This window comes from Talaromyces atroroseus, assembly GCF_001907595.1.
Source record: "Talaromyces atroroseus strain IBT 11181 chromosome Unknown scaffold_8, whole genome shotgun sequence".
Lineage (NCBI taxonomy): Eukaryota > Fungi > Ascomycota > Eurotiomycetes > Eurotiales > Trichocomaceae > Talaromyces > Talaromyces atroroseus.
Window position 1 is genome coordinate 410662 of NW_017971440.1, and position 22800 is coordinate 433461.

The window sequence follows — 22800 nt, forward strand, 5'->3', positions numbered from 1 at the left end:
CCCCCCACCCAACCCCAAAATTCATTGCAGAAAACTTGATGCCACATCAGCAGAAATGAGAGGAGAAGAAGAAACAATCAATCTATGTACAAATGTGCTGTGCCGTAAAGAATGATTTTTCAGAAAAGAAAAAAAAGGGCATCGGAGCGATACGGTAGCAGAAACATCGATAAAAAGAGAGAAAACCATCTAATCAATCTTGGGAATCCGGAAAAAAAAGTCGTACTTAAGCAGAGGCAGCCTCAGGCTTGGTGGTCTCCTCCTTATCAGCAGTGGCAGGACCACTGGTCGACGCAATCATGCCGTATTGACCGCCAGCACCAGCCCAGATGAAGCTTTTCCCCTGCACGGCCTTGGAGTCAATCAGAGTAGCAACCTTGACGTCGTCACCCGGCTGGCCGGTCTGGTTGGAGGAGTTGAAGCCCCAGGAGTAAGCTTTGCCGTCCTTGGTGATTGCAATAGCATGTTCGGTGCCGTAGGTGGCATAGGTAACCTCGAGATTGGGGATGGGGGTTGCATTGGCCAGGATACGGGGTCGGTCTCTTTCGTCAAAAATGACGTCGTCCTTGGAGAGGGTGGTAGGATCAATACCGGTGGCGTGGTTGTCGATGCGGCCCCAGACGAGAATCTCATTCTTTTCGGTGATGGCAAGGCTGTTGAAGTTTCCGGCGGCGATTTGAGTGATCTTGCTCTGGCCTTTCAAGCTTGGAATCACAGTAGGTTTGAGTACGCCAGCCTCGCTCTCGCCGGCCTTGGCTGGAATACCGGTCTGACCGTAGTTGTTGAGTCCCCAGCCATAGACAGATCCATCTTTGTAGACGGCAAAGGAATGGTCGGCGCCGGCAGCGATGTCAACAAATCCACGGCGCGAGCCAACTTTTTGAGGAACAAGGCCTTGGATTTTGGCATGGCGCTCCACAAGGCGACGAGCCAGCTGGTCTTGTTCGCCCGATCCCCAAGAGTGTACGGAGCCATCAGTCAGGAGAGCAAGGACATGGTTGCTACCAGCAGCGAGCTTGGTGACATCTTTAATGCCGGTAACAAGCGTTGGAGTACGCTGAACTTGGACGTCTGGCGAGAAGCCCCAGACACCATTGCTATTCTAAAAACATCATGTTAGCAAGAGGTCGTTTATGATGCTACAGATAAAACTTACGCGGAAAGTTCCCCAGCCATAGACAAGACCATCATCAGTAAGGGCAAAAGAAGCACTGTCAGCAGCAACAACCTGAGTGAAGACAGTTCCAGGTTCGACGCCAGACAAGTCAATCGCAGTGGGAGTGGCTTCTTTAGGGTTGACTTCAATCTCCTCGTCTTCATCCGAATCCGACTCCTCAGCCTTGTCCATATCCACCAGTCCACCTTCCCAGGTGGTGTCACGGCCCAAAGCTCCCTGGTCATTCACGCCCCACGTAAGCACCTTGCTGTCATGAGTGAGCGCGATACCGTGCATTCCGCCGGCAGAAATCTGAACGACGCCTGCCTCAGAAAGGACGGTATTGAACTTTGCGCGTGGGCACTCTGCCTTCTTGAAGGTATCGCCCATACCAAGCTCTGCAAAGCTGTTCGAGCCGAACGCAAACACATCAAGACGCGTAGTTGGCGCAGTGTTGATGACAACTTTCTTCTTGGGAGGCTTGGGCGCCGGAGCAGGCTTTGGAGCTCTTGTGGTGGGCTTCTTGATGACGCGCTTTGCGGTCGTGGAAGGTTTGGTTTTCTCGGCAACCTGCTTCTTCTGTCTCTTGCTCTGGGGTTTTTCTTCGAGGTCAGCATCGGCCTTGCGCTTTGCGCTTGTGTTGGCCTTGGCTTCTTGAAGGGGCTTTTTGGACTGGATGGTCTTTTTGGTGGTTTTCGTAGTGCTCTTCTTTGCTGGCGCGGTTTTCTTGACTGCAGCTGCAGTAGCAACAGCAGCGGTGGCAGGTTTCGTGGCAGCTGGTCGACCGCGAGTTTTGGTTGCGGGTTTCGCGGTGGCGGCCTTGGGCGCAGCCGCTTTGGCAGTGCGCTTTGGGGGCATTGTGTGCGGTGGGAGGATGATATCGATGAGAAATGGGTATTAGTAGAGGGAATAGAAAGGATGAGTGTGAAATGGGGGAATGAGGTTGGAAAGCAATGGATGATGAGGAAGGAAGAAAAAGTCGAGGCGAGAGGGAAAAAAAAAAGGTAAACACGAGGGATCAATCAAAATAGCGCGGGAGCTCCAATCAGGTAAGCAGCGCGGAGATTTCCTGCACAATAAATAAATAATAATATTAATAGCAGCAACAATAAAGACCGTGGACTTTTTATTATGAAAACATTTAATGAATTTTTTTTTTTATTTCAGCTACTCGGGTCAAGCTTCAATGCCGTATTGAATGACACTGGACAATATCAGTAAGCCAATGCAACATGAGATCCTATCGAATATTGACTGTTGACGATCGACTATTGAGTAGTAAGAATTGTCTTTGCGCTCGACAGCGTGGCTTCTACCCTATTGGGCCATAATCTTGAATATCATGCGAGAGGAATGCGCAAAATGGACTGGAATGCAGATGTTTTGACTAGCGCCGTACTGGTGGACTTCAATCAAGCACAATGATCGATTTCACGAGATTCACTAAATACAAGAAGGTTGGAAACATTCAGGTATACGGAATGGCATAAAGTGCTTCGTCCTGTTGAAGACCAGCGTTGATTGCTAGATCAATGTCGCTTGAAGGTCGGCTCGTTTCTTCGTAAGCTCGCACTGTTATTTGCTCAACTCCTCTGGATCGGAGCTGGACCTTGACAAAGGCTCCATCATATGAATTTTTCGATGGCATGCCAAAGGTTCCCCTATCTGAGTATTCGAGTTTGGCTATAAATGACAGATTCGGCTGCTCATTTGGGGTTATATTTGTCTTTCCAGATCCTACAAGCACCTTAGCTTCTGTGCACTCTAGCAGCAAACGGCCGGACCAACGAAGTAGGTAAAACGTACCATGTGTTACCCAGCGTCTTATTCCCATTCTCCTCCGCAAGGCGGTAATACTTTGCTGCCGTAAACTTGGGGGGGGGGGAGGAAAGCGTTAGTAAATGAAAAGCAACTCTGTACAAGCGCTGATGGCTGGTTACCTTATCTTTCTTCCCTCCGAATCCCTCCAAATAACACCATGCGCATTCATTCATTGCATCCGTATCTCCCAAATTGGCAGCTGTCTCGTAGTACTGCCTCGCGGCAACAGGGTCCTTTTCGGTACCCCATCCGTTCCGAAAGCAATTCGCAAGCTCGTATATGGCTAGTACGAGTTCCCCTTTGGCAGCTCCGCCTTTCTTCATGCCTGCGTGGAGAGCCTCTTCCTCGATCATGGCCGAGTTTGATGCTGCTGCGGCAAGATAGATGACGGCTTTGGAAAGATCTGGCTCGCAGCCCCAGCCGTGTCTGAGTGGATGATTTTCTTAGTTTGCGGGAAGGGAATAAGTACAGGAGTCAAACAAACTCACCGTAATGCGAGTCCGAAGAGGACCTGGGCCAGGGCGTTGTTGGCGCCTTCGGGATCTGCGAGAACGCCAAAGAGATGGGTTGATTTCTCGAGTTCTGCGCAGGGAAGTCAGTGACTGGCACATATGACTGCAACATAACCATGATTGATTGCTCACCTCCACTTTCATGGAGACGGATTGCCTCTTGTATATTGATCTAGTAACCTGATTAGTACAAGCCAGTGCAAAAAGGGGGAATGGGTAAAAAGAAAACATGCATCTGCCTGAGGCTCAGACACTGCTGAATTACTCCTGCTTCGCGCTCCCCCCGCCTGTAAGTAAGATCCATTCGTACTGGTACTCGGCCTGGTCCGATCTGGCGAAGCGCCTAGTCGTGGATTACCCTGCACCAGCCTCGTGGCGCGATTCTCCCATTGAGCCTGTCTGTCCTGCTCGTCGCCGCCGCGGCCATCCTCGATCTGCGGCAGGTCTGACGGGATGTTGGCCGAGCTTGGACTGCTGCTTCGTGAATGTGATCGGTGGTGATGGAAGAAATTGAAGTGGCGGCTCTCGCCCTTCTCGTCTCGCGGTGACTGTGCGTCAGCAGACGATGCATGCGAGCGCCTGCGAAAGAAGGACCTGCGCAGAGGCGTCTGCGGTTCTTGCTCGTCGTCGGCGACGGCAGGGCTGAGCAGTTCCTGGCTGTGGGTATCGGTGCGAATGAATCTGATTTCCTGTGGAGATGCCGGTGGATCGATGGACTCGCGATGTCGGTGCAGAATGTCTTTGAGCGGCATGACGAGCGATCTGTAAGCACTAGCTGGTTCTGCCTGGATACCAAGTATCTGAGGATATCTGGTGGTTTGCACAAAGCATGATGCCAGGCGATGATGATCTCCAAGAAATCGCGGGGCGGCGCTCAAGCCTCAACAACCCCGTGTTTGGCCTGCCAATCGCTGCGTGTGCCTGCATGGCATTGATTGGATGCAAAAACAGATCCTCGGCCTACTATATATAGACAGCACTAGTCCTATTAGATGCTAGAGGCGAAATTCTTAAGTAAATTCTAGATAAATTTTAAATTCAAATAAATTCGAAATAAATTCGAACTGCCTAATTTCCACTCCGGCCCGGCCGGCTTCGAACAATATGAAATGCACGCGTCAGTCTTGGCCCTTCTCAGTAAGCGCTTACTCCTGAATCAGAATAATAATATAATACTACTAGTTACTACTTACGATAGTATTGGCATGGCATTAGCAGTAGCGATGGGGCCATTTTCGGCTCTCGGAGGTCGAATCTCGATGCTTCGGCCTCATCGGAGAGAGATTAGAAATCATAGATATAAATAGTGAGATGGTCTACCCGTAAGTAGTACGTAGCAATAGTATCTACTGTCAACATGAAGTCCGCGGCGCTCTTGGTGAGCCTCTTGTCTTTGGCGTCGTCCATCGATGCCTCTCACCATCCACAGACGCTCAAACTCGAAGGCCGCCATGCTAAGCGCACTCGCACGTCGAGACTGCACATGAGAGCGTCAAACCAGAGCCATGTCGTGGATGTGCCGCTGACAGACTGGATCGCAAACACCGACCTCCAGTGGTACAGCACCATCGAAGTCGGCACGCCCCCTCAGAAATTGTAAGTTTTACTATTGAAATTTCTTGATCATCCAGCTGACTTCTGCCTCGAAAATCAGCACCGTCATGTTCGACACCGGTTCCACGGCGCTCGTGCTGCCAGCCACGGGGTGCACGACATGCGGAAACCACACTCTCTTCGACGCCGCGCAGTCGACTTCATTCTCCTCGTCTCCAGGCGAAGATGTCGTGCGCGACTTCAGCACCGGCGCAACCAGCATGCCGATCGCCGACAGCGAAGAGGCCAATTGCACCATTGTCACTGACGTCGTGACTCTCGATGGCCTCACCTCCGCCGAACAAATGTTCGCCCTCTGCAGCCAGTACCCCGAAGCCTTCGCCGACGTGCCGATGGACGGAATCCTGGGGATGGGAATCTCCTCACAGCTCGCCGACGACGCTATGGTCTCGAGTTTCTGGAACTGGTACAGCAGCGGCCTGCTGCCGGAACCCGTGTTCTCCTTCTATCTCATCCCGGGGTCTGCAGAGGGCGCCGAGTTGACGCTCGGAGGCATCGATCACTCCAAGTACACCGGCGAACTCACCTATATCAATCTAAACCAGGACCTCAGCGCGCTCTCGGAAGCCTTTGTCGTTGATCTGGTCACGCTCTACATCAACGACGAAGAGGCCCTCGTTACTGGCAACTCGAGCACTAGCCTTTGCGGCCAACCGGCTCCATTCAAGGCCGGTCTCGCTGCTCTTGACACTGGTACAGCTTTCCTTCAAACACCCGATAAAATCTCGGCCGAGGATATCTACGCCCAGATCTCCCCGCTGATCACACAAATCGATCCAGCCGGTGCTTGGGGTGCGCCGTGTGCCGTGCTAGACGCTGTTGCGCCCAAGCTCACCTTCGTCATTAGCAGTGGAGAGATGGACTACTATCTGACCGTGCCGCGCGAGTTTTTCAATCTCGGTGAATACCCCGGCCAGCCCGGTATTTGCCAGGCTGTCTTTAACAATCCTGTTGAGAGCATGGAGGATCCGACTGGTGAAGGCCGGCCGGTGTGGATTTTGGGCTCGCCGTTCCTGAAGCCTTACTATACTGTTTGGGATGGGTTGAACTTGAAGGTCGGTTTTGGACAGGCTGTGTAAGTGGGCTGACTGCAGCGCGTGTATTGTACTTATATTTTCCCCCCTTTCTTTGTCGATATTGTATAGTAGATTTGCTGCGGTTTGGAGGTTATTGTAATTTGTAAATATTAAGACCTTACTTCGGTGCCTAAGGTGTCCGAAATTAAACACAGTCTTGTGCATTGACAACTACATGTTGAAATTCGTACGAAATTATTGTTTATATACACTCATGCACAAGCATGAATCCCTACGAAGCAAATCCCACCAACAGATCGCTACGCCGACGTGCCCTTTTATGGCCGCTACTTTGCGAGCAAGGTAGCTAACATATACTACTCTTAACAAAAGAAGTGCTGGTCCGCGTGCTAATTGTTCGAGCAGATCAGAATGCCGAAGCGAGAGAATTTCGCGTCATTGAATTTGCCTGAAGAGTTGCTCGCCGATATTCTTTTTTCAGAATGATCTATACGTGTGAGTTCTTATGTCAAGCGGCAAGAAGTTATCAGTATACATTACATATCCATGCCTAGACGCTTATTTCAACTCATCTTCGAAATTGTAATATGCTACATAGGAAACAAATGAAAAGAACAGGTACTTGTTAATTCTGTATTTTAAAAGGGTCTAGTGCATCATATAACACCGACATGTTCCGATTTTGTACATAAAAGCCATCCATTTACTGGGACTTGGCGGAAACAATGCCTATGAGAATCGTTAGCATTCTTTCTATGTTAAGTGATGTCACGATACTCACGTTCCACGTCAGCAACGCTCTGCTGAAGAATCTGCTGGAGAACCTTGGGGTTCTTGAGTTCGTCCTGGATCTTGCGAATGACAGTCTCGGCAAGCTCACGCTGCTCACGCTGCTTGACCTGGCCCTCGTAGCGCACCCAGGAGTCGAGAACCTGCTTAGCCTCGGCAGCGAGAGCGGTGCGCTGCTCGAGTTCGTAGGCCTGAGCTTCAAGCTTGGCGGTTTCCTAATAACTCGTCAATCAAACAAGGCTACATAAGAGTCCTGACAAGACCCAAAAAAAACGAACCTTGGAGACCTCGAACAATTGCTTGGTGACCTCGACAACACTGCCAAGTTGCTCGACATTCTCAATGCGGGCCTTGACGGCGTTGGTGTGGTCGGCACGAGCAGTGTTCAGGATATCCTTGTACTTCTGAGCCTGGCCCTCAGCCCACTCCCGGTACATGGGGCCACCGTATTTGCCGACGGCAGTGAAGACACTGAGCAGACAGAAAGCGATGACGGTTTCCTCGTTCAACACGTAGAGCTCGTTGCTGATGGCGGCAATGGAGAGACCGGCACCGGCGGAAAGAATGGCGGTCTTGGAAACGAGAGAGTTTCCAGGCAGAGAGTCTATGATAGATTGGGCCTTCTTCTGGGGCTCCTCAGCGGGGACGCTCGACGCATATCGAGGCGCAGTGAGGTTGGCTGTGATAGAAGGGATGTTGCGGGTAACGAGAGCCGGTCGTACGCGGGTAGCGCCTGTTAAGCTGGTCAGAAAGCGATCAATTGGATCCAAATTGAAGCGACAGAGACATACCGATGGCGGTCTTTGCCAAACGCGAAGCCATTGTTGCGAGTGAAACCTCTGGTTTGCTGTTGTTAGGGAAATCGGAGGTGGAACGAGAAGATGTCGGGAAGAGGAGTTTGGCAACATCGCAGACGCTAGCCTAAGCGGGTAAGGCCCGGTATTCCGTTCGGAAAAACAGCCATCCGCGGGACATAAAAAAAATATCGTTTTCAAGAGTCATATCGAATATTAGCTCATATAAGCCCAACATCCGCTTGATTCTATAATCGCAGACGGACAAGCGGCAATCATGGGTTCGAAAGAGATTACGAAAAAACGGAAAAATTCCTCGAAAGAGGCTTCCGGACAGGCCAATCCATCGTCCAAACGTCGAGCCGTCGCTAGCGACAAGTCAAAAAATGAACAGGCGAAGATTGAGGAGCTAGAAGCTCAAATCTCGGAATCGAGGAAATACTACAACAATATTGCAACTTTGATTTCTATGCTCAATGTCGATGATTCTAGCGAACAGTCGCCAAACCTCGCCGTGGCTGTGGCCCTGTGTCGAGTGTTCTGTCGGCTGATTGCTGGCGGAAATCTACAACAACCACCCAAAGCCAGCGAGCAGGAGAAAATCATAGTTAGCTGGCTTAAGGAGAGATTGCAGGAGTATCAGAATGCTCTTTTGCATATCATACGATATGCCGATTCGTCTTCTCAGGTTCGTTTTAGGTCTCGTCACAACAGCAATCGTAAATTTAAAAACTCATACTCGAAATCTAGATCACTGCATTTACCTTGGCTATGCGTCTCGTGAACGTGCGCGCAACACATATACCAGAAGCGGAAACTCAAGTTTGGACTACCGGTCTCTTTCAGTCTATTTTCGGTGCTGTGGTGGAGGCAGAAGATGGCCAGTTGCTACGCACGGAATTTGTCGAGAAGTTCGTGAAGGAATTCGACGATGTCAGGTTCTACACCTTCCAAAAGATATCGTATGTCACAATCCATATCAATATATGATCCGCTGGGGGAAGAAGAAACTAACTATGTCTAGAGCCTATGCTTCCGATGAACGATCGCCCGATGTCATTGAAAGGCTTATATGGATTCTCTCGCAATGCGATTCTGCGATTCCGGCCGATTACAAGTTCACGAAATTTCACGGACAGCCTCCAAAGAAAGAGAAAACCCAGAAAAACCAGCTCTTATCCGCCAGCGGCCACAAGAGGTGGGCACAGGAAGCATGGCTTGCTGTCTTGCGCAGTAATCTATCGGAGGCTCAACAGAAATCATTGCTCAAAAGAATGTCTCACACGATCGCTCCCTGGTTCCTTCGACCAGAGCTTCTCATGGATTTCTTAACCGACTCCTACGATGCAGGCGGCTCTATTGCTCTCCTCGCGCTCTCTGGGTTATTCTACCTAATCCAGGAAAGAAACCTAGACTACCCGCACTTCTATACCAAGCTATATTCACTGCTAGCCGAGGATCTTCTGCATTCTAAACACCGATCCAGATTCTTTCGGCTGCTGGACACATTCTTGGCGTCAACTCATTTGCCCGCCACCCTTGTCGCAAGCTTTATCAAACGCCTCTCTCGACTCGCATTGAACGCTCCTCCGAGCGCCATCGTGGCCATAGTCCCATTCACATACAATCTATTGAAAAGCCATCCAACATGCACATTCATGATCCACCGCGAAATCCGGGACAAAACGGGGAAAGCCTTGGTCGATACGCAAGGCATGAACGATCCTTTTCTGTCTCAAGAAGCCGACCCTACTCTCACCAGGGCCATCGAGAGCAGTCTGTGGGAAATCGAAACTTTACAGTCTCATTACCACCCCAACGTTGCAGCCATCGCTCGCATTATATCCGAGCAGTTCACCAAACAGTCATATAACATGGAGGACTTTTTGGATTATAGTTATCAGGGCATGCTATTGGCAGAGTTGGGTACGGCAGAGAAGCCGTTCAAGAAAGCGCCTGTTGTTGAGTTTCAGATACCCAAACGTATATTCACTGATAGATTGTTGGAGGAGGATGGTGGGAAGGATACTGCACCGGGGAATCTTCTTCGCAGACTTTGTGACTTCCCCGTGGTGGAGTGATTGAAGGATTTTATAAATCATCTGACGGAAAAGAAGAATTTATACGTTCAACTTTCTCCATGCTCATTCAATAATAAATAGCCTTTTAAGCCTAACGCTTGCCATCCGTCGTGCACGCATTCCAGATAGATCTAAATCCGGACGCATAGCACAGCATTTAAAGACGGAACTTGTCAAAAAGAAAATAAGCTTGAAGCTTGACTGTACCAAGTTTTCGGAAGGAAAAAGAATTTACGCCCTAGATTTACCAGGTTGCTGGGAGAGGCTGGAATGCCATCCCCATACTACATACTACCTACATCTAGGGCCATTCTTGCGCGACAAGAGGCATTCCTCGGCGCTCGTAGAGACAGGACTATTGGGTATACTATCGAGATTCCAAGAAAATTAAACTTTACATACAGATCTGTTATTTGCAGTGTTGTTAATGCCTCAGTCGAGGAGTTCGTGTCTTAAAGGTGCCGTCGGTACCTGGATGAGCTACTCTGTCTTTTCTCTCCTTTTCCACAATTCTATATTCTCTCGTCTGGATCGAAGATAAAATTATAATTACATATTTTATTATCACAATGGCTCCTGGCAAATACCTCATCTTAGGCGCAGCGCTTTTGGCGTCTGCTCTTGCCGACCCCATTTCGTTTTCAGAGTGGCCGACGAGCTTGACTGCTGGGCAGTCAGTGACTCTGAAATGGGTTGGAGGAAGCGACGCAGTGAGTCAGAGAACTAATACTCTCATATCCAAAAGTCTAATCATCTGGCACAGCCTGCTACCATCACACTACGAAAGGGCGCATCTACAGATCTCCATGATGTCCAGGTCCTGACCAACGATGCTACCAACGGCGAATTCTCCTGGACACCACCAGCAGATCTCCAGAATAGCAATGACTATGCTTTCCAAATAAACCAGGGCGATGAAGTCAATTACACTGGACTTTTGCCGCTTTCCGGTGGTTCTGATGCCCCCAAGCCCGATGACAAGACTCAAAAGGACGCCGTGAACCAAGATTCCACAGCAGCAGCAGCAGCAGCAGCAGCAGCAACAACAACAACGTCGTCGGATCCGTCTTCAGGATCAGTCAATACAGAGCCGCCGGCGGCCACAATAGCGTCAGACGCAGGCGCGACCTCTGGTATCACTACCTCGAGCAGCGAGGGATCTAGCACGACGACGAGCACCCAGACTGCATCGCCATCGAAAATGAATACCCCGTTCGTCGGATCCAAGAGACCGTCATCCACTGCGACGGCGTTGACCAGCGTACAAACGGGCTCTGCTAGCCGGGCAGTGACTGTTCCTTTGGCGGTTATCGGTGGCTCCATTGCCTTTCTGCTGCTTGTTCAGTAGATTAGTGCGATCGATAAGTAACAGAAAAGAAAAAAATAGTCCCTCGAGTTCCCCTTCTCTATCCTATTTTGTTTTGCACCAAAATGTGATTAGTAGCATTGTCATCCTGCTGCATCCTGGTGCCTATTCCCCGATTTTGACTCCAGCGCATCGATCGACTGATCGCACCAAGATGCTATCACCGTACATAGTTCTGATTCCTGCATGGATTCGTAATTATTAGGTAGTTAATTATTGGAAATCAAAAGTGAGGTTGACATCTGTAGATCGGGAAGTCCGCGAGAAGCCTCCACTCTGTAGCAAGCAGCCAATAAGAACGCAAAGCCCCTGGCTGGCTAGTCGCTGATTGGTCAGCGATTGGAGCTGACCGCCCAGGGCTCTCGGCACGGTGATTTGCTGCTGGCTGACATCATGCCTGGCTGGCCTGCCTGCAACTACCAAAATGTTCTGTTTGGTTACTTCTGATATATACACACATCCTCTGTTGTCCGGCAGCCAGCTATATATGAAGACAGTGCTATCTGTGAGTGTGTACTTGCAGATTTCACAAAGTGTGCACTCTCTGCGTCTATCTCATTGTGACCGATTGATTTCCGGAGGATATTCCTTCTTTCCCTCTGGATCTCTGGGTTGTACAGATCCAGCACAGCAGATAAATGAAGAGGAATATATTGAGGAAGAAATCTCCTGCAGATGCACTAGGGATAAGGTCTTGGGCTCTGGATGCTGGTAAGCAATTAGTCTCTGCATCAGTGATTTTGAATTTTCTATACCGTGCACAATCAATCCCCTGCATCTTGCGTGCAGCTCACCTTAACCATGGTTCATGCCACCACCCACTTTTTTGTGAACATCAAATCTTATTTCTCCCTTCTTCTTCTTCTTCTTCTTCTTCTTCTTCTTCTTCTTCTTCTTCTTCTTCTTCTTCTTCTTCTTCTTCTTCTTCTCTTCCTCCTCCTTCGTTTGTCCTCTTTCTTTCACATTTGGTGGCATTTCAAAGCACCATGCTACCCGATATCCCTCCATCCTGTCTGTCTAGCTGCTTGTCTCTGAACAGATGGATGTACTCACCACACCGAATCGCTTGAGTCCTCTTAAACGGATGAAAAGGGCGTTGAAGAAGCAATGGAAAGATCAAACTGCTGACGATGATTCATCCTCGACAATACCAGATGCTCCGCAATTGAACTTACCACGCGTCGAGACTCGATTAGAAATGCACCAAACAAATGGCTTGTTCGACTCGCTGACCACGGAGCGCCGCGCCGTGTCCAATCCGAGTGTTCCGACTGATGGTTCGTATTTCGTGGTGTGTGGGAACCATGCGTGACGATTCCTAAGAAACTGACGATGCCTAGAGGCTGCGAACGGAGTCTTGTCGAAGAGCTCGAACGCTGATACCCCCACGACAGAATGGACGTCGGCTGTCGGTCATGCGAGTACGGGAAAATCAGGCCGTGTGATTCACAACTTACAAGAAGAGATTGCGCGGTTAACGAGGGAGCTCAGCCTTTACCGGTCGCGAGCTGAGGAAGCGCAGCACATTAATGAAACCTTGAAAGAACAGATCATCAACATCGGTGAACGACTGCGGAATTCAGAGCAATCAAATGAAACCAATCTTGCGTCAATTGCTCGCAAGGACCGCAAGCTCGAAGACTTGCGTACCGAAGTTCGAAATGAAAAGACAAGGCGGCTAAAAGCGGAGGCAGAGACCGCCAAAATCAACCAGCTCATGTCTGAGGGGCAAGACGAGTTCCATCGCAAGTGTGCTGAACTCCAGGAGGTGTCGAATTACAATTCTTCGCAGTACGAGGCGCTGTCCAAGGCGTCGTTGAGAGAGAAGTCCGACATGCAGAGGAAATTCAAGGCAATCCGCGACGAATTGGCCTCTCTCCGCGGGCAAGCCGAGTTGAAAGACAGGGAGCAAGAACGGCTGGATGCTCTCATCGACCGGCAGAACCAAGAGCTAGAAACGGAAAGGCGCCGTATCCAAGAGATCTTCAACGCTTATGATTCGTATAAGACATCTCGTGATCGCGAATTCGAGGATCTGGTCACGAAGGGCCGTCAGAACCAAGCAAATGTTGATTCTGCGGTGGCCTCGCTGAAGGAGACTGAAGACAAAATGAAGTGGGTCATGCATGTCAAGAAGGACATCGAGTGGGCTGAATAGCCTCGCCATGTCAAAAGTTTTTCTTTTACGGCCGTCTGTTTGCTGCTCTCCGTGGCGTATCCTATATCAACACACACACACACACACACACACACATCACTAATATCGACTCTACACATCATTCTTCCTGGTCGTGCATCTCATCTCGATACCCTTATGTCATTCTCGTCCTCACGGCGTTGCGGTCTGTTATTTGCATTGCATGTCTCTGGTGCCCCGACTTGGGGACAGCAAGGGCTACTACATACATAATTTCCCACGAGTGTCTGATAATATCTGTATAATGTCTAGGGGGCCGCCGTGTCCATGTAATAATAGCACAATTCTTGCTTCATTCCGCGTTTGCTCCTTCACTCCTGCAGGCCGTTTGCTGCTATGCTCCCAAATGATACGCCTGCGTAGTTGTCGTGTCAGCCTGAGGTGTCACTTGCAAACGAGCTTCGACTATCGCGTCATGTGATTGCCATAATAGGCAGGGGGGCCTTCCCAATCGGCGTGCTTTGTTTATCCCAGCCTCGCGTGCCCTCAAAGAAGTCATTGTCCTCTTCTCTTCTCTTCCTCCTCCTCCTACTTCTCTCTTTCATCATCCCAGCCACCCCTATTGTCACCTTGCCACATCTTATTGTATATAACTCTCTGATTGGCAAGCCTCACAGGGTGACCAGGCCTTTTCTTCTGTCCTACTCTGTTCTGTCTGCTCGCTAATCCTTTCTTCCCCCCTGACCATCTCATAATCTGCTCATTTCCACTGCTGTCCACTCTCATATCTGCCCCTCAGCTCACAATTTACTCTCACTATACTCTAGATCTGGGTTTCTTTCTTCTTGTCCAGTTCACATTCCTTGGTCCCCTCGTCATCCTCTCATTACTGAATGAGCCTCACCCCAATCATATCTCACATCATGGCAGACCAGCATTTACTAGACGTCACTGTTGACGATGTCGTCAAGGTACCAGAACAAGTGAAGGAGAAGAAGACCTGTGAGGTGGAACTGCCCTCATTCCCATTCCCAACGTCACGCGATATGTACCTGGTGCTGTTAAAGCACTTGGAATCTCTGGCAGAAACAAATCTCGCTATCAATGATGAGACAAACCAACTTGATGTGTCAGGATATAACGACATTGCCATCCAACATACATTGGATAATCTCTCTAACTTGAACACAGCATTTGTGCGTGAACACTCTCTAACATAGTCAATCCAGCATTCTAACTCGTCTTCAGACTCTCATCCAGCGGTTCCAAGAGAATCACCATCATCATGTATTCCCCCCAAAGGGATATACCCAACTGCAAATGCTCCCCTTTGGGGCCCATGCAGCAGCAGCTACCATACAAACTCTGACAACAGCAGAAGAATGGGAGTCAGTGTCAAGCATGGCTATTTTAGTACCACTGAGATCAGCCCCCCGAAAGAAACCCACTCCAATCACACCATGCCCTGCAACACTATCACGCGACTGGGAAGATTATAACTTCCAGGGTTTTGGCAACGGTAAGGTTCTGGTAGCAAACCTTCCAATTGGCCCGGCATCTTCCTCTTCAAGTGCCATTAGTCGGGTATCACAGAAGCTTGGTACTCTGTCCAAGCTGCATCCAGTAGGAAATCTCCCACTGACCGCTCCTGAAAGGGCCGATCGCGTCAAGACATGGGTGAATCAGAGTACGGACGCCGAGATTGATGCTGCTCCCATTGACTCCCTTGATATTCAGAGCTTGCAGCCATCGTTGATCGACCAACCAGCCGAGGAGCAGAAGAACGTCCCTGGCCTGCTGAAGAGGAGACCAAAGCCAAAGACTCATCAGATCATGGCCCAGCAGGCCGCCTCTAGAATTTCACGTGCTACCAAGCAAATGACATTGGAAGATTGTTGGTTGAAATCATTTGCGTCGTTCAAATTGGGAAGCAAAAAAATTCAGTCAGCAGATTCTTCTCAGAAGCTCAGCCCCCAGCAAGTTGAGCAGCCTGCTGCTGCTACTGTAACTGAGAAAGTCGTTGCGAAAGTACCAAAGCCCTTGATGAAAGCAATTCACCGTGCTGATGCCCATGAAGTTGAAGAAATCTTTGACGCCATGCAACCTGCCTTGGAAGCCGCCAAGTGCTTCCCTGGAAAGTTGGAGCTCGAGGTGCATGTTGAGCTGATTGCAGTTGCTCCTTTGTCTGATTATCGGAATATTAACAAAGATATCTCGTTGGACGAGTGGAGAGAATTTTTTCAACCCCAAGATACGCGCCCTCTAGCTTCTTTCTGGATCTGGCACAAGCTTACCGCTTCTGGTGTTGATGTCGACTCGGTTGTGGATCTGGAGTGGTCTAAGAAAGGAGCAGAGAGAATGTTCGAGGAGCAAGCCGCTGATTGGGGCATTGCCTACGAATACCACTGCCGGACGAAAAATGGGTTTGCCTTTGTCATCACTCTGAACGAACATGGCCAGGCAAGTTTCCAGCAAGCGGAGTCTGCCCTGGGATCTTCTACAATCCACTTTCCGCACAGAACTTGGGACCTGAACCTCATTCTCAAGGGCGCGATGAACTTCTATCACCATCGTCAGGACCCTCATCTCGAGGCAACTATCAACGACTTTGTCAAGAGCATCTCGTTGCAATCTGGAAACTCTCTTACCATCTATTGCACTGAACCAGCGAACGGGCTCTTTTCCGTCGAGAAGATCTTGATGAAAAGGTGGGCCCGACACAAGCATCTGCCAATTGACCGGGAGGTAAAGTCTGGCCTGATGCTCAAGGTTCTGGAAGTCCAAGAATTCACCACGGGCAGGAACCCGAGTCATCCCACACTGGTTCGTGGGAGAATCCCAATTCTTGAGAGACAGGAGTGGGCATCCAAGAAGCGCCTGTGGTTTGAAGTGTCAATTGTCAGCGATGAGATCCAGAAACTTCTGGTTTCGAATCAAGATCTGGAGCTAGGACAGAAGACTCGAAAATGGAACCCAACAGATTTACTCGGCGAGGAGATTGATCTGAAGAATAATCCTGCTAAGGCATATGCAGTTACCTTGGCTGTCGGTAACTCTGGACTCGGCAACATGTTCAGATTGGGCAAGTCTGTCTTGGATCGTTTGAAAATCGGCGAACATGATTGATCATGTCGGTGATGTCTTATGCCTATTAACGCCGTGATTTATTTTATTCGTTCTTTTTTTTTTTTCTTTTTTTTTTTTTTTTGAGTCATTTCATGAATGGCGAGATGGGTCAAGGGGGATATAGTTGAGCAAACAGCTTTTTATCTTTTAAAATACTCCTTCATTGTAAACTATCTTAGGCAGAATGAACGTGAAAAAATTTCTATTTCCAAAAAAAAGCAGCCAATCTCTTTTCTTTTCTTTTTGCATACATCTAAGCCAAACCACTATATATACCTTTTTTTTTCCCCCTCCTTGGGTCACTCAATCATCATCCTCATCGGGCCCATCACTAACAGCCCTCAACCAAGCCCCCCTCGCATCAACAGCAGCCTTTCGCACATCCCGCTTGGGATCATCCAAGATCTGCATCAGGGTTCTAAGAACCTGATTCTTCACAGGCAGCAAAGGCGATATTCCGTCTTTTGTAGTTGTCGTAGTAGATCCAGTCGGTCGACTTAGTGCCGCTGCGAGGGCGGCGTCCACATCTGTTTCTCCTCCTCCGGCGGCAGTCGTTGTTGTTGATGTTGGTACTTGGCTTATTGCGAGCAGGTATAGACAACGGAGTGACTGTTCGCGTAGCGCCGGTGATGATGATGATGTTTGAGGAGGGGAGAAAGAAGCGGTTTTGAGTAATCGGCGAACGAGGTCTTGGATGTGTCCCGTTTCGTGGATTATGTGTACACCACCATTGTCGCGGATGAGGACTGCGAGGGTTCGGAGGGTGGCTGTTTTCACGAGTGTGGTTGACGGGGTCGGGTCTGTTAGGTCGAGGCTTTGGAGGAGTAAGGGCAGGAGGCTGGGGAGTTCGGGGAGAACGAGATCGGTGGGGATGGAGGAGAGGATTCCGGAGAGGGCTGTGAGGTACGCTGGTTTGATGTGTGGGGCAGACGCAGACGAGGAAAGTTCGCGGAATTTGGTGCTGAGCATGGGCACAACGATGCTGAAGACGCGTTGTTTGCTGAGCAGGCGTATGTTGGCGCCGTTTTGGGGCGAGAGGATGTCGTCTGGGCTGAGGATTAGGGAGAAGCCCTTGGCGGCGGTTGAGCTGGTGGTTGGGTCGGCGGATGAGAGGAGAAGGAGGAGTTGGGAGAGGATGGTGGAGGTGCTCGGGGCCAGGCGGAGGGCGAGGGCTTTGGAGAGCCAGAAGAGAGTCTTAACTCGTTCGGGGGATGTGTTCTCTGGTGATGAGGGGTAGTTGGCATTGAAGAATTCGAATGCGAGAGGTAAAGCGGAGTTTGGTAGGAATTTGTTCACTAGAAGTGCAAGGTGACGGTGGATGGCAAGCTGGACAGCTGGGTCGGTTGCACTGGTCTCGGAGAGTTGGACAAGGTCGTTGAGCAAAGGTGTGATGTCCGGCGTAGTGTACGGCAGTTTAGTCGTGTCTTTGGGTAAAGCTGCCAGTAAAGCTGTAGACAAGATCATCGTTCGCTTCTGGCTTTCACTCTGCGTTTGCGAGAATGGGACAGGTTTGAAGTTTTCATCCGAACTGCTGAAAAGAGTGTATATATTCTCTGCCACTTGGTCTTGCTTCTCTCGAGAGGCTGAGAGTACGATAAGAGTGCACAGTCTTCCCAAAGTGTCTAGGACCGAGACGTCACGAAGGATCTTCGATGTGTCATTAGTTGAAGCTGACGCCGCCCGTTTCGACAGCCCAACAACAATCCTATCATAATAGCCGTCAAGGTTCTGCGCAGGTTCATTGGGCTTGTTCTTGCCCATTGCATGGATGATCGTCAACAAAATAATCCTAGCATATCTAGGATGGGAGCTGTCTCCTTGCAACAATAGATCCAGCTTATTCAGGAGACGTCTGACCAAGGTCTCGAAAATGTTTCGCTGTGCACTGATCTGGGCCAAAGTGTCAAGAGTTGTGATATATTTCAAATCCGATCCATCATCCTCATCCGGCAGCGTAGCCATGAAAGCCGGAAGGGTGATTTCCATGATTATATTCGATTTGTATCTTGATAGCTCCGCAAGCGCTGAAACGGCATCCTTCTTGAGTGCCCCAGAGCCAACGACTTCTTCCTTGAGGAGAATCTCATCTAGGTATTGCACAAACAATCCTATCTCGTTGTCCTGGAAGAAATTGCGTATTTTCGATAGTCGTAAAAGACCCTGCAATGCTGTCTGTCTGAAAGAGATCTCCTCTTTAGCCGAACCCATCAACGCCTGACTGAAAACTTCCGTGAATTGGTCCTGGAATGCGGACAGAGGGTTTTCGAATTGCTGTGCTGAATCTCTGTCGGCCCATGTCCCATATAGATCGATAGCAGAGTCTAGTAACGTGACATAGGTCTCCAAGAAGGCTCTTTGCTTGGCTATGGAGTCGGCCTCTTGATAAATGGTGAAGAGCGGCGCAACGACTGACTGGATGATAAGAACGAACGATGGTGTAGATGCAGAAGATACCGCTCGAAGAATCTCTCGCGCAGGTTGCGCCTGCTTATTCTGCGGCTCGCGAAGCTGATCGTTGCATTCCTGAATGATCGGTTTGAGAAAGTGAGCCAGAGGCATGTCGTTAGAAACCTGGGTAATATGCTCCGAAAGACGTCTGACAATCGCGCGTAGCACGTTCAAGGACATCTCAGAAAGAAACTCTTCTTGCGCGTTGAGGATCTCAAATTTCACAGCATCCCAGATCTTGATGGAGTATCTCGACACTGTGTTGGTGTCGTAGGATTCTATACATGCGACCAAAGCATTTAAAGAATCTCGCTATCGTAAATCCGTAAGCATTATGCGAATAATCATGAAACTTGTAGAGATCTTACCTTCACATTATTCGACGTCGAATCAAGTTTGTCAATCAACGCCGGGAAAGCATGGGGCGCAAACAGGGAATTTGAGGAAATGCAAGCCTGCAAACGATCCTTCAGATCCTGCGCCGTGATGCCGTACGGATCGTTGGGAGGAGGCTTGAAAGTGATCGGGAAATAATTATATACAGAGTCGAAAAGCGTCTATTCTTTTGTCAGTCCAGTGATCGGGTTTGATCTCTTTGGGAGAAAGAAATCTTACTTCAACATGGCTAGTTATGTCCCATTCAACCATGACTACTTTGAGTATCGAGAAGACAAGCATGAGATTCCGCGGATCTTTCTCGCCTGTCATCACATCCACGATTCCGACCAGGGATTCATCACCCATTTCATGGAGAGCTACCAACGTTAAAAAACCGCCTTGTATCTCTTGTGTCCGAAAGTATAAAAAGCATACCTGCTCTGTGGTTCTCCATTAAACCATTAACCAATTGATATATCTGGTATCTCTGCGACTGGGCCCGAGCTTGTAATTCCCTGAAATGGTCGAAAATCCTAGAAGAGCGTTAAAAAATTGAACGATCCCACAAAACTCGAAAAAAAATAAAATCAAACAGAGCTTACGCCCGCGCAATTTCCTGGGCGAATTCCTTGGTGAACCTGTCCAGCTTCTGCAGCGTGTCGAGACCGGTAACAGCCCCGCCATCCTTGATACGGTCACAGAAGAAAGTCGTCAGAACCAAGATCTGCTGTCGGGAGAGGAACTTTGGCGAAAACGCCTTGACGACTGCCGCCAGATATGAAACGGCCTTTCCGCGAATGATGGCATCGTCGTCGTTAATGTATTCGCCAAGTGACTGGACGACGTCAACCAGGGTAGTCTGCTGGTTCTCGACATCTGAGTTTAGATGTGCATTATTAGCTCATTGCTTTCCTTAGTGGTCCTCCTATTTATTGTTTTTACCTTGAGCTGTCTTTTCCGCGATCTGGATAGCGCTCTGCTTGTCGCGGTCCACGGTCAGCATGAAATTCTGCAATGCCGACATGTTGCTGGGGCTGTCGAGGGGCGTGCGAGTGTCGGCGACTCTCGCTGCTTGTCCCTCTTTTTTGTGGCCGAGGCGCCGTTATCGATAACAGTCACGTGCATTGACGTTGCATGAAGACGTCTCAGGCATGACCACAAAACACAAACAACTTCGTCTCTCTTTCAAAGCAGATGCAAGACGCTACTTAGTATGCAGTGCCCGTCAGCGCCATACTTCAAGGGCAACATATTGATGGTACTCGGTCGCCGACTTCATCAGCGTCACGTGACACCACTGGCAAGAAGTATCTTGCGTCATTATCAGCGATCCCTCAAAACTGGAGATATAAAACGTCGGCCTACAATGAAGACCCTCTACAATATCCAGCTGGCTATATACGCTACGGTCCTCAGTCTGACACTCGTCTGGCTAGCTATCGCGGCCGCCAACACCGCAGCATTAGCTCTTCGACAGTGGGATTTGCTTCCCTGCGCCGCGCACTCATACAAGAAGATAACGACCCAGCAGCGACTGCCACCGGATTTTTTTGGATACATTGTAGGATCGCAAGTCGAAGGAGAAGAAGAAGAAGAAGAAGAAATAGCACCATCTCCTCAGCAGGTCATCATGCCTCCCTATGCCGGTGGCGGCGGTGGTGACAACACCGATGATAATAATGACAATAAGAACTCAAACCTAATCGTATCCGACATGCTCGTCAAAACGCCCAAAATCAACGTCTTTGCATCCCTAACTCGCGATTTCCATCCTGTTCTGGATCGGCTCAATGACCAGTCCAAGAACACCACTGTGTTGGCACCGCTGAATTCAGCGATTAGTGCGTTGCCGCGCAAGCCGTGGGAAGATCCGGAAGATTATAGAGTGTATGGTGAAGCAGGAGCGTATAGTGGGGAGGAAGGGCAGGAAAGAGCGAAGAGGAATTTACAGCGGTTTGTGGAGGCTCATTTGGTGCCTGTGAGTCCGTGGGGGGAGGGTGAGGAGGTTGAGACTGTTGGAGGAGGGAAGGTCAGGTGGGTTAAAGAGGGGGATACGGTTTTCGTAAGTTTTTGACAAAGTTTTACAAGTTGCTGTGAATGCTGTTGCTGACGCTTATGGGCAAGGTTGAACCCGGGCATATCGAGGTCGATAGTCTGACGTCTGAGGTATCGAATGGCAATGTGTGGGTTCTGAAAGGCGTTATCAATTATCAATAGGCTGTTTTGTCAATGGATGGCGGTATGCCTCGAGCTGGTCTTGGATACATAGTATAATTATGAATGATGGTAATTTCATGTCTAATCTTTTTTTCATCTTGCAAAGTTACATATAAAAAGAGACCAACAGGACACAAACTTTGATTTTATATAAAATACCATAGCAGCGAGTCCTGCCAGGCCTTATAGCCAAGAGCTAGCTATATATCTATTGTTCAGCCGAATCAAGACCTCCAGTTGTGCAACATCCGCTCTTCAATGCCATCGAGAAGACTGAAATACTCCATAACCTCCAAATTCTCGGCCTCACTGCGATACAACTTGTCCGGGTCTGCTCCGGGCTGGAATGGGTTGGCACCGGCAGCGGGATTGGCCATGGCCATTTGTTGGGCCATTTGGTTGGCAGCTGGCCGAATTAGCTATGACTTTCAAGAAGATTTCAAAGGACGATTAGGACTAAGGGGAAGTGTCAGGGAAAATACCGTTATCTGCACCCAGAATAAACCCGAAAATCGGCTGAAGACCCATCAAGTTCAAAAAGTACCAGGACAAACTCGACACCCACTGAACATCCAAGTCGCGAGTAGCAACGCCAGATTGGAGCATGGACTTGAAGCGGATGGTCAGGGGGAAGGGCAATTTCACTAAAAAAGGAAAACAAGTAAGCCGTGTTTTTCCCGTACGTCGAGAGGATTGAAGACCAGTCGTACAAATAACAAACCCCGAGAAAAACGCATTGATCCAGCTCATAATCAGCGTCTGCGGAATCATCATCATCATATTCCCCTTCATCATGCCCATCATGCCCTCCATCGCGGCCGGGTCGGACATGGGGTTTGCGGGGGGCTGGCCACGGTTTTCGGGGTCCTTGAGGAACGCGCCGCTCTGGTAAGCGTTGACGAGGTACTCCTTGCGCATTGCGAAGCCTTCCGGGGTGAGCACGGCGTGGGCGTTGTTGCGCACGTTGACGCCGTGGATCAGAGAGAGACGCTCGCGGGATTCGAGGAGTGTGGCTGCCGGCTTGGGAGGGGTGTTCATGAGGACGGTTGCGTAGTGGCGGAGGATTCCTGTTAGAATCTGAACCCAGTTTTGAGCATTGTCTTTAAAGAGATATGGGGAGAAGGGGGTGTACCATCACCACTGTGATCGGGATCAAAATCCAGTAACTTATCAACGTCAGTCAGTCGGCAGTCCGCTGTTAGGTGTGTAGGTGGGCACTCACAAAAGAGCTGGATCGCGGACGATCGTCTGCTCCAGGCCTTGGACTGCCATCTTCAATTGAAGCAATGAATAGATAGATACACTTGATGCGAGACGTCTGTGG

General features: G+C 49.5%; 11 protein-coding genes across 11 annotated transcripts; 6 read left to right on the forward strand and 5 right to left on the reverse strand.

Annotated features, from left to right (window-relative positions):
* Positions 1 to 226: 226 nt before the first annotated feature.
* On the reverse strand, positions 227 to 2014 carry UA08_06096 (hypothetical protein; the record flags this gene model as incomplete). The annotated part of the gene is made up of 2 exons (XM_020268382.1): positions 227 to 1102; positions 1157 to 2014. The coding sequence occupies 2 exons, from the start codon at positions 2012 to 2014 to the stop codon at positions 227 to 229; spliced, it is 1734 nt and encodes a 577-aa protein (XP_020118528.1).
* Positions 2015 to 2624: 610 nt separating this feature from the next.
* UA08_06097 (hypothetical protein) lies at positions 2625 to 4241 on the reverse strand (the record flags this gene model as incomplete). The annotated part of the gene is made up of 5 exons (XM_020268383.1): positions 2625 to 2817; positions 2963 to 3403; positions 3466 to 3559; positions 3622 to 3648; positions 3800 to 4241. The coding sequence occupies 5 exons, from the start codon at positions 4239 to 4241 to the stop codon at positions 2625 to 2627; spliced, it is 1197 nt and encodes a 398-aa protein (XP_020118728.1).
* A 605-nt stretch (positions 4242 to 4846) lies between these two features.
* On the forward strand, positions 4847 to 6182 carry UA08_06098 (hypothetical protein; the record flags this gene model as incomplete). The annotated part of the gene is made up of 2 exons (XM_020268384.1): positions 4847 to 5085; positions 5144 to 6182. The coding sequence occupies 2 exons, from the start codon at positions 4847 to 4849 to the stop codon at positions 6180 to 6182; spliced, it is 1278 nt and encodes a 425-aa protein (XP_020118729.1).
* Positions 6183 to 6843: 661 nt separating this feature from the next.
* Positions 6844 to 7751, reverse strand: UA08_06099 (ATP synthase subunit 4, mitochondrial; the record flags this gene model as incomplete). The annotated part of the gene is made up of 4 exons (XM_020268385.1): positions 6844 to 6869; positions 6922 to 7144; positions 7208 to 7662; positions 7721 to 7751. 4 exons carry the CDS (start codon positions 7749 to 7751, stop codon positions 6844 to 6846), a joined length of 735 nt encoding a protein of 244 aa, XP_020118726.1.
* A 249-nt stretch (positions 7752 to 8000) lies between these two features.
* UA08_06100 (hypothetical protein) lies at positions 8001 to 9804 on the forward strand (the record flags this gene model as incomplete). The annotated part of the gene is made up of 3 exons (XM_020268386.1): positions 8001 to 8411; positions 8474 to 8685; positions 8748 to 9804. 3 exons carry the CDS (start codon positions 8001 to 8003, stop codon positions 9802 to 9804), a joined length of 1680 nt encoding a protein of 559 aa, XP_020118727.1.
* Positions 9805 to 10373: 569 nt separating this feature from the next.
* Positions 10374 to 11152, forward strand: UA08_06101 (hypothetical protein; the record flags this gene model as incomplete). The annotated part of the gene is made up of 2 exons (XM_020268387.1): positions 10374 to 10514; positions 10568 to 11152. The coding sequence occupies 2 exons, from the start codon at positions 10374 to 10376 to the stop codon at positions 11150 to 11152; spliced, it is 726 nt and encodes a 241-aa protein (XP_020118724.1).
* A 1057-nt stretch (positions 11153 to 12209) lies between these two features.
* UA08_06102 (hypothetical protein) lies at positions 12210 to 13328 on the forward strand (the record flags this gene model as incomplete). Its single annotated transcript, XM_020268388.1, has 2 exons — positions 12210 to 12447; positions 12511 to 13328. The coding sequence occupies 2 exons, from the start codon at positions 12210 to 12212 to the stop codon at positions 13326 to 13328; spliced, it is 1056 nt and encodes a 351-aa protein (XP_020118725.1).
* Positions 13329 to 14230: 902 nt separating this feature from the next.
* Positions 14231 to 16433, forward strand: UA08_06103 (hypothetical protein; the record flags this gene model as incomplete). The annotated part of the gene is made up of 2 exons (XM_020268390.1): positions 14231 to 14503; positions 14556 to 16433. The coding sequence occupies 2 exons, from the start codon at positions 14231 to 14233 to the stop codon at positions 16431 to 16433; spliced, it is 2151 nt and encodes a 716-aa protein (XP_020118722.1).
* A 303-nt stretch (positions 16434 to 16736) lies between these two features.
* UA08_06104 (hypothetical protein) lies at positions 16737 to 20283 on the reverse strand (the record flags this gene model as incomplete). Its single annotated transcript, XM_020268391.1, has 6 exons — positions 16737 to 19193; positions 19250 to 19438; positions 19497 to 19636; positions 19695 to 19792; positions 19862 to 20135; positions 20202 to 20283. The coding sequence occupies 6 exons, from the start codon at positions 20281 to 20283 to the stop codon at positions 16737 to 16739; spliced, it is 3240 nt and encodes a 1079-aa protein (XP_020118723.1).
* A 342-nt stretch (positions 20284 to 20625) lies between these two features.
* UA08_06105 (hypothetical protein) lies at positions 20626 to 21476 on the forward strand (the record flags this gene model as incomplete). The annotated part of the gene is made up of 2 exons (XM_020268392.1): positions 20626 to 21321; positions 21384 to 21476. The coding sequence occupies 2 exons, from the start codon at positions 20626 to 20628 to the stop codon at positions 21474 to 21476; spliced, it is 789 nt and encodes a 262-aa protein (XP_020118730.1).
* A 224-nt stretch (positions 21477 to 21700) lies between these two features.
* UA08_06106 (hypothetical protein) lies at positions 21701 to 22514 on the reverse strand (the record flags this gene model as incomplete). Its single annotated transcript, XM_020268393.1, has 3 exons — positions 21701 to 21882; positions 21959 to 22120; positions 22187 to 22514. 3 exons carry the CDS (start codon positions 22512 to 22514, stop codon positions 21701 to 21703), a joined length of 672 nt encoding a protein of 223 aa, XP_020118485.1.
* Positions 22515 to 22800: the final 286 nt, after the last annotated feature.